The sequence below is a fragment of the Poecilia formosa genome, unplaced genomic scaffold (genome assembly GCF_000485575.1).
Source record: "Poecilia formosa unplaced genomic scaffold, Poecilia_formosa-5.1.2 Scaffold393, whole genome shotgun sequence".
In the NCBI taxonomy this organism is placed as follows: Eukaryota; Metazoa; Chordata; class Actinopteri; order Cyprinodontiformes; family Poeciliidae; genus Poecilia; species Poecilia formosa.
Window position 1 is genome coordinate 70,244 of NW_006800332.1, and position 14,501 is coordinate 84,744.

Consider the following 14,501-nt stretch of genomic DNA (forward strand, 5'->3'; position numbering starts at 1 on the left):
CCCCCATGACAAGGCCAAAACTTAACTTTGTTATCCACATGCAAAACACTGTGTGACAGAAAACTAATGCTGCATATCACCCTGGCCATCCCTACAGGTGGCGACAGCATCAATCTGTGGGGATGATTTTTTATTTTTTTTTTAAGAGTCCTTAAAGCAGCTCAGAGTTTATATAGAAGTAAATAAAGAGCAATGTTAAAGTCCACAGATGGTTTGTATTGAATCTGACAAAACGTGAGTGATTTTCCAAAAAAATAGGCAATAAATGTATTTTCTAGCTGGTGGAGACATACTGAAATACACTTGCACCTAAAACCCCAGGATAAGATAGTTCTACAAAGTACGGACTCATCAAGACTGAATACAAATACACATTTTTATTTGTGAAAATATTTTGAAAAACATCAATAATTTTCCTTCCACAATCATGTATTATTTTTGTTGATCTTTCATGAAGAAACAAAAATATGAAAAAGACAAAGCACTGTAAAACATGCAATAAAACAAGAATAGATAATGTAACTTAAATGAGCCTGTTTAAAACTTGCAGTCTAATAATAAACAACTGAACTATGTTTAAAACAAAGCAATAATTGTACACTTTATTTGACCAGCAACAAATATTTACCTAATTTAAAATGTTACTATTTACCAACTTTTTTTTATCTTTGAAACATGAACGTAACTTAAGAAGTTTTTCATCAGTTACAAAAATCAACATGGAACTAAATATTTTACATTGGCTGACATACTGAGTTCATCCAAGGGCCCAGAAAGAGACCTATGTTCAAATCATCATAAATGACAAATATAAATTGTTTTCAAAGACAATGCCAAATACAGCAAATTACATCAGCTGAGGACACAAGAGGCTGTACACACATCACACTGTCCTGGTGGAGACTCAGGAAGCTGGGCTGGATGTTTTCTCCAGTAGAAGTTTGCTTGTAGTCGAGAGTTAGCATGGACCTCCGTTCTACTTCCTGTTGAGTACATCATATTCATCTCTTCCTCTCTTGTATTTCAGTGGCTGAAACAGTAATGGCCACGGTGAATTTGGGGACAGCAAGATAATTACAGGGTTTTTTTCATGTGCTTTGGGGCATTTCTCTAATCAGAAGTGCAGTTTTCATAGCTGTTAGCTCAACCTCTACAGCATTTAGTCATTTGTGCTCATCACAGAAGCAGTTTGTCATTCATTCTAAGAAATTGCATGTTTTTTGCACATCCATCAATTGTCTCCATACATTTTTCTACTGTTTTTGCACTTTCCAGCAGAGAAACAGTCCCTCCAGCATGTACTGGTCCTTCCTACGTCATCCCAGTGGGATGTACCTTAAACACTTCATCATCACCGAGACAATGTGCAGGCATCTGAACTAGATGCCAAAATCTGCTCTCAAAGTGGAGGAGCAGCAGTTCACATCACCCCATCTCTGAAGCAGAGCACTGATGCCCTGCGAAGGAACTCATTTGGGATGATTGAGTTCCTGCAATCTCATTGTTTCTGTTACTATCTAGAGTAAATGCCGTAAAAATGCGAAGCATCAATTCAGTGTCTTGTATTCAGTTAACTCACAAAATACATTAATGCTTGATTTCAAATAGATGTGCAAATAATCTATGGCTCTGTACGGAGCACTTCAGGTATTGTTTTGCGAGGTGAAATGTCATAATATTGACATTTGCCAATCGTGTTCAGAAACATGGTGTCTGACTTTTCATTTCCTGATTTCCTTTCATTGACACGAATACTTTTCAGGAATGTAATATCCATTTTGAGCAAGCGACAAACATTTTCCGGTTATCAACTAGGTTTTGCAGTTTGTACTAAATGTTCTGAAAAATTCACCAAAGCACCTGAAAAAAGTAATATTTTGAAGAAAAAAATAAGCCCTTTCATAAATGTTTATTAATCAGCTCACCTGGTAGCTGGGGTCATTCGGCGCTTCATTACGAATCAGATTCTGCTTATCAGACCCTGAGGAGGAAATCATAATGATGATAAAACAGTACAAACAATGTCTAACTTGATTAAAATTAAGGTTCTAACACAGTGGACTCAATACTTTGTGGATACATATTAGTATAAATTGTTAGTTACGTGAATCTGTGCGTGGATGTTAACTGTTCTTTAGACTGTTCGACAGTTTGCATAAATGCTGGCGTCTTACTTTCACATGTCTGTTATGGAGACTACATCGATTCAACAATGATGTTCAGGGGACTCACTAATGTCCATCAAATGTCAAAATATTTTTTTATGTTAATGTTTTATTCAATCAAGAGTTTCATGTTCAGAAAGGTAAACAAAAACAAAAAGTCTATGATTTAGCCCATCAGCCACAATTGCAAAAGTGTTATAAGTGGTACATCTAGATATATGTACATAAAAATGTGCTTAAGTCAGAATTTAGCCACAATAGAACAAAATGTCATAAAAACTTTGTTAGTTAATGTTTAATGTTTTTTTTTTACATTATTAAATAAAAGTTACTACTTATATTTAATGGAAATTACCCTCAGGAAACACAAAAAATGGTTTTAAGTAGTGCATTTGTTATACAACAGATGGAAGATAAAAGACAGACAAGTAGACTTTTACTTTTCTTGGTGGCTTTAACTTGACCAGGCCGACCCTGAGAAGCAATCAGATAGACGGCCACTCCAACCACAATTGTAGCCACCACGTCTCCTACTGCCAGGCCCACGATGGAGGAGGTGTCAAGCTCTACACAGTTGTCGCACGCTGAAAATAAACAAAAATATTCTTAGATATTGGTGTCTTCACAGATATCCTAAGCATGACAAAATGTAAGTTTCATGTATATTAAAATTTCATGGTTTAATAAAAAAAAGCACTTTCATTTCATGATAGTGTACTAAACAAAAACACAAAATGTTTCCAATAGAACTTACTCCGAAATTTTACAAAGATTTTTGGTCCATCCTTGCACTCGTATTCTCCAGTGTAATTATCTCTGTACGTCAGTTGCAACTCTTTGCCCTCCATACCATTTCCAGACATGTTGCCCTCGCAAGATAGCTTGATTCCATCTGCAGTCTCAGCCACTTCTATTTTCTTTTCTGTAAAACAAAAAGAGAAACATTTAGTCAAACACAAGCCTGTGCCTTGAGGTAATTGTAGAAATTATTTTTAGATGCACATGAAATAAAAAAAAAAAAAATGTGCATTTTTAGGTATAATAGTGTTCTTACCACCAGCCACATTATTGCTAAATGCTGAAGGAAAATAAGACAAACAAAAACAAAAATTATTGAAAGAAACTAACAAACTATATCCTAATACAAAAATTTTGAAAAACATAAACAAAAATTCAAAACCAAAGCCATCTAAGTTCATATAACAATTAGAAACCTAATCAAGTTTTCTTAGGATCCAGTATTTAAATTATTTAAGGACATGATAAGAACCTTGGTCTTTCTGGTGCAAGAATGAATTCCTAATTAGAGCGGCATACTGCACAGTAAAACTTCAATATCTTAGGTGTACAGCGTATGGATTAAATGGTTTAAATATAAGTGAGTAAGAGATCAACAAAACTGTCAGAATGAAATGAATTGTGTAGAGGATAAGATAGGTAAAATTTTGAAAGGACAATCTTTAAAGGACTTCATATGTAAATTAGCTTGTGCCATAATCTGGTACATCACATCAAATTGTGATAACTATGTTTGTGCTGTACATTGTCTCTTTTTAGCTAATGGTGACTATTATTATTATTATTATTTTTTCATCCATTGTATTTATTTTTTATTGTTGAGTCTTCTAGGGACTTAACAAATTGACTCATTGAAATCTTCTAAAAATTGAAAACATTACATACAATGCAAAGCATTTCACTTTTAATAACCATACTTTTTGTTTCCTTTTTGATTTCATAGTAAGCAGAACCATAAAATATCCAAAGTCTTTTTTATTTTTTTATTTATTTAAAAGCAGATCTGAGTGCAACCAAATTTACATTTAATTGATGTATTTAACTTGGCTATATGTATATGTATATTTTTAAAAATATGAGAGCTTCAAATCTTGATGTATTTGAGTGTTTTGTTTTTATGCACAGAAAATAAAAATCAACGCATTCCCGTTAAGGTTTTGGAAATTCTATGCCAATCTTTCAGTAATGCAAACCTACAAAATTCCTTGCTAGTTTCAAATCCACAAAGATTTATGCAAAAAAGTAATCATATTATATTTTTGGTATATCTTTGGCGACTCACTAAATGTTTTTCATTTTTGATGTAAAAAAAATTAATATATCCATTTCCCGCCAGCACTTTTAATTTAACGCTTTTGGCAATTGTGGCAAAAAGTTTGAGCATCATTGGTTTAAGGGTGAAATAAAAGCTTTCCAACCTCAAAGTCATTTATACTGAAATTCTGTGTAAGGTTTTAAAAACTAAACAGCACTAAACACTTTCAAATTCCAGTTTGAGGGTTCTGGAGTAAGTTAGTCTTTGGTAATGGATAAATATCCAAGAAGTTAAACATGCCAAAACCTAAATATACTGGAATCATACTTGATAAAACATGCAACTTTTGATGGTCAGTTGACCTCATCAGCATGTCATAACTTGCTCACCATGAAGACACTTAGTCACATTTGCTTTAGCAAAAAATTATTTAAGGTACGATCCTATAATTGCTTCAGTTTAATGTGAGGAAACAGTTTTATAACTTCAGTCAATTACATTTACCAGCAGGGAGAGTTACTCAGAGTTATTTTGGTTGAGTAAAATTAGATTTTCAAAGTGTGCTGGGTGACACTGGACTTAAAGCAATGGGAATAGGGTGTCTTAAAACATCTTGGAAAAATTTTATTGTAATTAAAAAGTTTTGAATATTTTTATGACATCTTTTCCACATAACTAGTGCCATACTACGTATAGCTAAATGGTAAATTGACTGAACTTATATTGCGCTTTTTCACATTCACCCATTTGCACTCACAAATGCTCATACATTCATACCTACCAATACACAGATCGGTAGGCAAGTTGGGGTTAAGTGCCTTGCCCAAGGGCACATTGACATGAGGCAAGAGGAAGCTGGAATTGAAAACTACAACCTTCCAATCACAGGACAACTACTCTTCCCACAGAGCCACAGTCGCCCACACAGACTATGCTACAGAGTACATAGTATAGTAAAATAATATACTAAATAGGAATGTGAAAATGATTTGTTAAAGGATACAAAAGGGAAGAAGATATGATCAAAATGGGAACGTTCATCATTTGGCTGTAAAAACAGATGAAGACTCCAACTCCTTTTCCACACACCTATCTTGTGTTTTTTTGTTGTTGTTATTGTCTTTGAGTGAGTAATAGAATTATTTTAAAACCTTATTTGATGTGATAAACATCATCATCATCATGAATTTTATTTAGAAAGCGCTTTAACACCAGCCAAAGCTGAAACAAAGCACTGAACATCAATAATAAATAAGATAAAGCATGAGTATATCAAATGATACAAGACTGCTAAAATATTATCTACTCGACTTTGAGTCTACATGTACAGCCAGTTTTATTACAACAGGTTTAAGACTGATTTTTACTTCTGAATTGAAGTGATGTGTAATGTATACAGGCAAAATATATCGCTTTATAATACCACTTTACATACATTGTTTTATCATCTTGAGAGTTTCTATCAAGAACAAAATTGTTGATTGAAGAAAAAATATTTTATGACATGAATAATTCTGACCTTAACTTTGTCAAAGTGCCTTACTAATTTTAGATGAATGGAAACAAAACACTTGAGACAGACTACAATAAAACTATGCTCAGAACTCCTTACTCTGATACACCATGTTACAGGATATTTTGGTTCATTAAGAGCAAAAATAATAAGAAAAACATACCGGCCAGAAGAGAAAGAAGCAGCAGCTGATATTTCATTGTGTTGCACCTGCTGGCTGCTTTTCTGAAGACAGAAGGAAACACAGAGGCATCAGCGAGTGCACTACAGAAACCCGGAAAGCTGCCATTTTCTCACTCTCGTCGACCATTTTATTTTACTTAACATAACGACTAACAGAAGATAAACAATTTATTGTTACTGTCACCAGATTAATATTTCAATTGATCCACAGTTCCAGGCCTTACTTTACTTTAGAGTTAGCTGAGTTTAGACAAAGATAATTTAATAGAAGTAATAAATCAACACACTTTTGGAGTTTAAACAGAAGTACTCAAAACATGAGATTAATATAAAATGTTGCGTAATTCTGACACAAATTAAAACAAAAATTCAAACCTTAATCTAAAGAAGTTTTGGGACTCTGCTGAAGGATTAAGTTTCTGCCTGAAGTCAGAACGTCTCCGTCTGCCTGTCTGAGAGGGAGAAGGAAGTCACTGTGATTGGTTTGTCAGCTTCATCAGGCTTTGTTGATTATATCAGAAACACTCCATCATGTCTGCATGAATTTTACCTTCAAATTCAGCACATGAAACACTGGAAACGGTTTTGTGGCCAATAATATTGGCACTGTTTAGCAGATTGTTCTGGCTGTTGCTGTTTATTTGAATAAAATCAACAGCAAAAATCATTAAGGTATTGATAATTCATTCAGAAATGAATTTCAGGTTTATATTTATGAGGTACAATAAAACTGAGTCTTGCAAGTACTTGTTTTATCCTCCACAATTATAATTATTATTTTTAACAACCTGACAAAGTAAAAAAAAAAAAAAGATACTAACTTGCTAACACAGTCATGCAGTTTATATGAATATTTTAATCCCTGGCATATTGGGAATGTTTCCCTCTTCAGTCTGCCTCCCCTGTTCAACACAGGAGCTCTAACAGACTCATAAAGAGAGCAAATGTATGCTCCCACAACATAATTCTGCTTCCTGTTTGTAAAAAAAAAACCCACAGCAACCTGTGACCCAAGAGCTAACACCTGGCACATACACACACACACACACACACACACACACACACACAGTGTCTTTATAAACTCACACAGATACACCCCCACCTCGTCCCCCCACCACACGCACACACACACACTGCACATTCATCAATATCATCCTCTCTTGCACCTGTGTTAGACAAACAAAGTGGATCGTTTCATTTTACCAAACAAAACTGACACTTTCTGCTAATAGGCTGTTAGAAGAATTTACATCCCTCTTACTGTGCACAACCCAGTTGCCGTCTTTTACACCACTTCATAGCGCCCCCTGGTGATTACACAGTAAAAGCACAGCATGTTCTTATTTACTTTGATACAATCTCAATAATACCTTTATTAGACTTTTTCCATTTTTATACACATATGCATACAAATATACAGGGCGGGACATGTGGCAAGTCCATAAACGGTTCTATTTAAATCTGTATCATCATATTCAGGTTATATTTGTCCAAATAAACATTCTGGTTTCAGCAGAGAACATTAAATGCATCCCATCAATGCGACAAGAAAGAACATCATGAGAAAGTACCTGATTTACTGGATGACAAACATTCACAGGTATGTTTTACAGATCTGAAGAATAGTCTCAAAAACTTTGTTTCCGGCTTGAAGGTGACTGAACGGTGCTTGACTCGCTGAGTGGTGCAGCTCTGGGTTTCTTCCCAAACAGCTGCGTTCTTAGATGTAGGTATGCATGCAACAAACAGTCGGAGTTGAACTGAAATGTCCATCAGAGCCAGATTTCCTCGCTGCTTGTGCTGTTCACCTTATAGATGTAGCCCACCATCGGATACCTGGCAAAACCTGGAAGAAAAAAAAGAAAGAAACATATAAATAAGCCACGACTCACGGTATAAATAGTTGAAAAAGCAGCAGAGGTTCAGAGGGCATTTCGTTGACCTCTTGCTGCGTAGGCTAAAGACAGATCTTCCTCCTCCTCTTCCTCTTTCTTCTGCTCTCCCATACTGTTCTGCTGGGCGGCTTCTCGAGCTATAAGAAGAGCATGCAGAGAAACAAAAACATGCATTAACAGTTTGAAGAAACGATTTCATGTAAAAAACAGTGACTATATAGTGAATTTTGTTTCTTTTGCACTGTACTGTGCATTATATTACAGTTATAACTACAGATAAAATTCAAACTTTTACCTTCATATCATGCTGATCTATGAAATACATGTACAAACACTTAAAAGTGGGAAAGCTGTCTGGAGTTCTGTCAGTGTTTAAGTGTGTACTAAAGTGTGCTAACTGGCTAGTCCACTAGGAGGAAAGTAATTTGTTGTAACTGTATGTAAATAACTCTTAATAAATCAACACACTTGGTTTCTACTGCCTTGTACATTCATATATAATTTTTTATATTCATTGTGCTTTTAGTTATGTAAAAGTTAGGTTATCTAAAATGCATCTGTGTGTGATCTAAGTCACACACAGAGTTGAACTAACATGTGCAGTATAATGAAAAATTAATCATATCTCCACAAATTTCAATGTACATCATTGGGATCAACTCAATCTGATAAATAATTGCGACACATGCTGTGTTTCCTTTTCAGTAAAAAATGTAAAAAGTCTTACAACCAATATTTGTCTTTGCAGTTACACATTATTCCTTAAGTAGAGTCACTCTGAACCTATTTATACCTATTTAAACCTCTCTTCCTTCCCAGGAAGGTGTAACAATACAATAACTTATAACCTCTAGCCAAATGTGCCTCTGCAAAATATGTTTGAACATTCTCGCGCTGGAGGAAGCTCTTACCTTTCCTCAGAGTGCTGAGGTCATGCAGCTGCATGTTGGAAGGCAGAGACATGTTCTCTCTGGGAATGTTGGTCTTATCTGCTCTGTCCGTCTTCAGGCTTGCTGATTCACTGTGGGGATAACACAGAGAGGTGTCAAACTTGGATCAGAGGTTGTTATTGATCTCCTGGGTGGACGTACTTTTCTTAAGAGCAGAAAAAATATGCTTTCATCAGTGTTCCCTTCCATTGAGCTAATGGAGGAAGACATGACGTGGCATAAAGGTGAGCCAAACTACAGAGTGAAAGGCCAGATATCCTTAGTGTAGCACAAGGAGACTAGTGAGGCTGCAGTTACATTTTATTATAAATAATGTTGGGCATAAAGTATATTTATCATATAGAGCAGACTTTAATACACATGTCTCTAAGAAGTATGTGCAATGTGTGTGAAAAGTGAAATTATGTTGAACGAATCAGGACAAAATTTTATAAATATAGAGTAAGCTCTTTAAAATTATCAATATTTACAATTCTAGGTGAAAAAACATGAACTAAAGTCACCAGACTGACTTTGTGTTGGAGGTTTGTTTTTGCTAATTCAGTATATTGCTTATATTAATACATCTAGAAATTAAAAAAGGTAGATATTAATAAATCATTTCAGTCTCTGCTAACCCAAAACCCTGTTTTTATATTTTATTTATTTATTTATTTATTTATTTATTTTTTACCTTTTCTTGGTCATCAGAATCTCCACTGGTTCATCTTTAACAAAACACAGAGAAAAGGCATGACAAAGCTCCACGCCACAAACATTTTCCTGCTCAAAAGAATACGCAGGCACACATTATTCTCACCAATAATCTTGCTCTTGTTTTTTTGCATAAGGCAGAGGACAATGAGACTGAGGATGAGGAGGGCCATGAAGGCCATGGCTCCTCCAGTCACGATACCCAGCATGGGAACCTCGACACGAGACTGCAGGAACTCTGGAGGGCAGAGGAGAGGAACTTAAAGGAAAGTTTTAGAGAACGTTTTGCAATGCAGCGACTGTCTACAAGCTAAGAAAAAATTGTTTCAGCACAATTAGTGTCAGAAGGATCTAAAACAAATAATGAGAGTTTAAGTTATCCCAGAATGAAGACATATTTTAGTACATTTAGGGAAGCTTAAATGATCAGATGAGATGATTTTCTACATCATCATGCTGTTGCACCTGATTCTGGAAGCCTTATGAAGAGTTCGTATTGTGCTGCCTAAGGGAACACACACACGTAATCTGAAACCTGGGGTTTTCTACAATTACACTAAGTTAAAGGATTTTACGAACTGCCAAAAACAGCGGCTCTGAACATGGCTAAATGGACTTTATCACAGCAGTAGTATCATTGAGCAGTTACATTCAGCGACTTTATCAAGAAATTCAAGGTATATATAATATTTGAAACAATGAGTTCTGCCAGACTGGGTCAGAAATTATTATTGAATTACCAGAGGATTTGCCTAAGGTCCCATTTGGGAACCGGAATACCTGCTTTCATGTTCTTATATAAATGTATATAAATAATAAAATTTTGAGGCAATTTTTTTGTATGGATGAAGACATTTGTAGAAAGGATGCACCCCAAATAATCATTTGGTTATTTATGAAAGAATCACATCTTAAATCACACGCTGCTGGCACAGATGAGACATTTTTAAGTGTGGCGTTAGAAATGCAACAAAAATGAATGGACCAAATTCTTTCCTTTCATGGAAACAATCACTAACCTGCCAGTGTGAGGTTGCTCTGAGCCATTCCCACACTGTTGGTGGCATTCACCGTTAAGTTCCCTGATAGACTGCTCAGCGTGACCCTCAGCGTGTGATTGGTCAGCCACGGATAGCTCCGTGAATCCAGGATGAGGAAGTCCGAGGTGTTGGCCACCAGCTGGCCCGACTGGTCTACGAAGGTGATGGTGGCAGGAGGGTTAGAGCGCACCAAGGCGAACAGGACCAGGGAGAGGCCGGGGTCCGAGGTTTCACTGTAGTGGGCGTTGACCCTGAGGATTTCTGGCTGGACTGGGGCACAGAGCAGAGGAACGGCTTGAGAATGTCAACTGAAACAGACTTTTAGTCCGTGACATATTTAACCCAGACCCACATTGGACGTTGAGAGTGACCGTTGCATTGTAGCTTTGTCCTGTCCTGGGGTTCGATGCGACACACACCAGCTCCTTGTCCCACTTTCTGGCCCGCAGAGAGAAGGTACTGTTGTGATTGGTCCCCGGTCTCAAGACCTCAGAATCCTTCTGTGACGTCATCACCAGACGGCCTCGGTTTGGTGACGGCTCCTTCTGCTGCTCTCCGTTGAGGTACCAGGTCAGTAACGGGGGCGCTCGGGGATCCCAGACGTCTGATTGGCAGTTGAACCTGTGTGTCATGTTCTCCTGAAGTGTCACAGCCGCTTGCTGCCGCCCATCAATTTTAAGAGCGGGTTCAATAGCACCTGAGGTACAACACAACAAAATATTATAGCAGAACCAAATATAGTCAATGGAAAATATTAAAGCTTTAGACTCCTAAAACATTAAAGGGTAATTTGGACCTGTGTTAAACAGTAGTAAAAGATACCAATATTGTTTCATTACAGACTCATTATTTTCTAAGAGGAGCTTTTAGATGAACTATGAACACTTTTCTTTCTATAAACGCCTTGCTTTCTGATTGGCCAGTAGATTACAGTAAAGTTATCAAGTAGCTCTAAATTAATATAACTTCGAGAGGTGTGATTCACTCGATCATCAATTAACTACCAGAGATGTCAGAAATTCCTGTTGGAATTTAAAATAAGTGCATAAAACTGTGTCGTTTGGGAGCTGACTGGGAATTTTTATGGATACCAAAGTGTCCAATGTTAGGTCTTTTGTTCAACACCTAAAGCTTGGCCCAAACTAGGTCATCAAAACGTTAATAAAACCCATTCTCTTTTTCTGACCGTCAGCATTCTCACTGCACAGAAGGACTGTGATTTTTAACAGGATTCATGATTTTGCCCGTGTGCAGTTTAAAGCGTTTGTGTTGGAGTGTGTGCTACCTGTCCAGGACAAGGCCAGTGTATTGAAGAACACAACGGCGGACCCTGATGTCCATGTCCTCAGCCACGCACTCTCCATCCTGGCCGAACCGCCACACACTCAAATGCATCTACCTGCTTAGACAAGGATTTACATTACTCTTAAGAGTGAAGAAAGCAATTCATATAAATCAAATCACAACAGCGTACGGACAAATGTTACATGAGTTACACTTTGGGGTCCAAGCAAAGGGCTTTGAGTACAAATGGAAACGGCAATTTTCAGATTTTTATTTGTAAAAAAATAATAATAATACTAATTCTCAAAGTATGTTTTGTTTTCGTTCCACTTCACAATTGTGGTTGCAATTAGGGCTGCAATTAAAGATTATTTTAGTAATAAAAATATTCGGTCAGTTATTCTGACAATCACTTAGTCCGTTTAAAAAATTGGCTGATTTTGCAGATTTTTCATTTAACCGCTTAAGCATTTTTTATACATTAAAAATAGATTAAAACATGTAAATGAAAAATATATACATATTCTTTTTTTAAATTAGAAAGTAACACTGCATTTCCATAAAGTGCAGTTCTTTTATCGCTGCATCACTTTCAGCAAAGGATGCATCTGCAGCTAAAAAGAAAATATTTCTAGCATCAACATGAGAAAAGCTCAGCCCATTCTGCTTGACTTACACTTGATGTACTGCTTGACTTGAATTACATCAATGTGGTGTAGGGCTGATCTGATGATTTTGTTTTAGATCAACCCATTAATAACTGGATAGCAAAAGGTGCTTAGATTCTTTTTTTTTTTTCTTTACAGAATTTGAACCAGGTGAAGCTAAAATTATGTTAGTTGAGAAGTTTTGGATAGAACATATAGGAAAGGCAGTTTTTTATATTACGGTAAGTGCAAAATATGTTTATTCTTTGTACATTTTGGCTTCATTTCAACTCTGAGTGTGTTGTTATTTCACTACATAGCCTTTATTAAGAGTCTATATAATCCAATTAACAATTAATTGATTACTAAATTAGTTGGCGATTATTTCAATGATCGATTCACCACGATTAACCCGATTAATCACTTCAGCCATAACTGTAACATGACAAAATGTGGTAAAGTTTAAGAGTTATTAATATCTTTGCAGTGTGCTACACATTAAGATGAGGGTTTGGGTATAGAACTGGCTAAATCTCTAACAGGCAAATAGGTCCTGATAGGAAACATGCCTCAAAGAACAAACACACCTTCCAACAATAAGATCACAATGCATTAAAGGCAACAGCAAAGCCAACACAGGTCTGTCCTCATAGTGACATGGCTCTGTTCAATAATTCACTGCCTTTGTAGCTTTGATCTGCAGGGTACTCCTCCATCACTGCGAAACCAAACATCCCCATGCCAGCTTGGATCAATAACACACACATATCTACAGTAAAAGGGGGCAGAGCTAGCGGTCTCCAGAGCTGGCTTGCTGTTTGGGGGTCATGTGATCCGTAGGAGTAATAGCAGAAACTGAGCTGTTAAAGATGCACACATAATCTGCATAATCAATACAGTGATCACCAGGAATAATCCACTAATACGAGTGCAAGACAGGAGCTGACAGCTCTGCGCTGTGGGTAAGGACGCTTAATGCTTTCAGCTGACAGTCGGGGGTAGAGGAGGGATACAAACATCAGTTCAGCCCTGCACACACAAACACACTGAGACACAAACAGTCAGGATGCACACACACACACAAAACCCGCCTTGTGCAAGAAACAGACGTTACTACCTCATCCGTTGGTGCAGATCCCGTCTGGATTCAGTCCACCGGAGCTCCATGTCAGAGAAGAAGGAGAGGAGGCAGAGGGAAATATGGTGCTGACAGCAGAGGGATGAGAAGCAGCCCTTCCTGACTCACTTGCTCTCCCATCTGCGTACGCTCATACTATTACACACACATACACACACACACACACACACACTTGGCTCTCTGCAAGATACGGCAACCTCCAGCAGCAGCTTTCACTGGCTGATGCAGGCAGTTGTGCTGTCGCCACTCTGAGGTGGAGAGGAGAGAGGGAACTGGGAAACAGGAAGCAGACGGAAGGAAAAACGAGCAAGGGATATACAGAGAGAGGAAGGATGGGAAGATGTGAGAGAGGGACAACAGCTGGTGTGGAGGAGGATGGGGAGGTGAGAGAAATAAGCTTCATGCACAGGATCAGTTTGAAACTGTCAAAAAAATATTTGGTGTGGAGACTAAGCTGTCAGCTCAGAAGGTTTCCCATAAATCTCATAACTCATCACACCAAACGTACACCAGCTGGATATTGTGGTAACGCCATGATGGGCACTTGTACAGAACATGATTCACCTGGTCTGAGCTCAGCTAATTCAGACTGAAAAGCCTCTGCAGTGCAGCTGCACAGACCAGAGCAGCAGCATGCAAAGCAACGCTGCACAAGCAAAAAGCTGTGGCTTATAGGAGAAACCATTCAAAAGTATTCAATGGAGACTAGTTTTTCACATTTTCTCAAACTGCAAATGAAAGTTTAATGTGATTTTATGTGACAGAGCTGCACATTAAGCTTTGCACCTTTTCTCAAGGTGCAAAAGTTTATTGTGATTTCATGTGACAGAGCTGAAAAGTGTGGTGCTTAATTGCACATCCAAGCTAAAATGCCTCCAGAAGCTGCAGAGAAAGAGACTCCACTTGTGCTTAATATAATCTGTTAAAATTCAGATGTTTT

General features: G+C 37.2%; 2 protein-coding genes across 3 annotated transcripts; both read right to left on the minus strand.

Annotated features, from left to right (window-relative positions):
- Positions 1-440: 440 nt before the first annotated feature.
- On the minus strand, positions 441-6,483 carry LOC103154613 (T-cell surface glycoprotein CD3 delta chain). The gene is made up of 8 exons (XM_007575957.2): positions 6,465-6,483; positions 6,290-6,366; positions 5,895-5,956; positions 3,220-3,243; positions 2,920-3,087; positions 2,606-2,749; positions 1,926-1,981; positions 441-1,030 (listed from the first exon to the last, which is right to left on the minus strand). Exons 3-8 carry the CDS (start codon positions 5,929-5,931, stop codon positions 977-979), a joined length of 483 nt encoding a protein of 160 aa, XP_007576019.1. The 5' UTR covers positions 5,932-5,956; positions 6,290-6,366; positions 6,465-6,483; the 3' UTR covers positions 441-976.
- A 773-nt stretch (positions 6,484-7,256) lies between these two features.
- tmem25 (transmembrane protein 25) lies at positions 7,257-14,077 on the minus strand. Of its 2 annotated transcripts, none has more exons than XM_007575959.2 (9): positions 13,541-14,077; positions 11,778-11,891; positions 10,845-11,189; positions 10,472-10,762; positions 9,559-9,690; positions 9,433-9,466; positions 8,721-8,830; positions 7,857-7,946; positions 7,257-7,760 (listed from the first exon to the last, which is right to left on the minus strand). In XM_007575959.2, the coding sequence occupies exons 2-9, from the start codon at positions 11,854-11,856 to the stop codon at positions 7,687-7,689; spliced, it is 1,155 nt and encodes a 384-aa protein (XP_007576021.1). In that variant the 5' UTR covers positions 11,857-11,891; positions 13,541-14,077; the 3' UTR covers positions 7,257-7,686. The 2 variants fall into 2 exon arrangements, with proteins under 2 accessions (XP_007576021.1, XP_016518350.1); XM_016662864.1 differs by having other exon boundaries at positions 11,778-11,894.
- Positions 14,078-14,501: the final 424 nt, after the last annotated feature.

Bases quoted from the DNA above. Each gene is read 5' to 3' on its own strand.
- tmem25 (XM_007575959.2), bottom strand. From the start codon at position 11,856: ATGGAGAGTGCGTGGCTGAGGACATGGACATCAGGGTCCGCCGTTGTG. The intron at 10,763-10,844 runs GTGGGTCTGGGT...TCTGTGCCCCAG, and splicing joins GGTCACTCTCAACGTCCAAT to TCCAGCCAGAAATCCTCAGG. The intron at 8,831-9,432 runs GTAAAAAATAAA...TTATCCCCACAG, and splicing joins ATTCTGATGACCAAGAAAAG to TGAATCAGCAAGCCTGAAGA.
- LOC103154613 (XM_007575957.2), bottom strand. From the start codon at position 5,931: ATGAAATATCAGCTGCTGCTTCTTTCTCTTCTGGCCG. The intron at 2,750-2,919 runs GTAAGTTCTATT...GTTTATTTTCAG, and splicing joins AATCTTTGTAAAATTTCGGA to CGTGCGACAACTGTGTAGAG. The intron at 1,982-2,605 runs GTAAAAGTCTAC...TTTCCTCCTCAG, and splicing joins AGTTAAAGCCACCAAGAAAA to GGTCTGATAAGCAGAATCTG.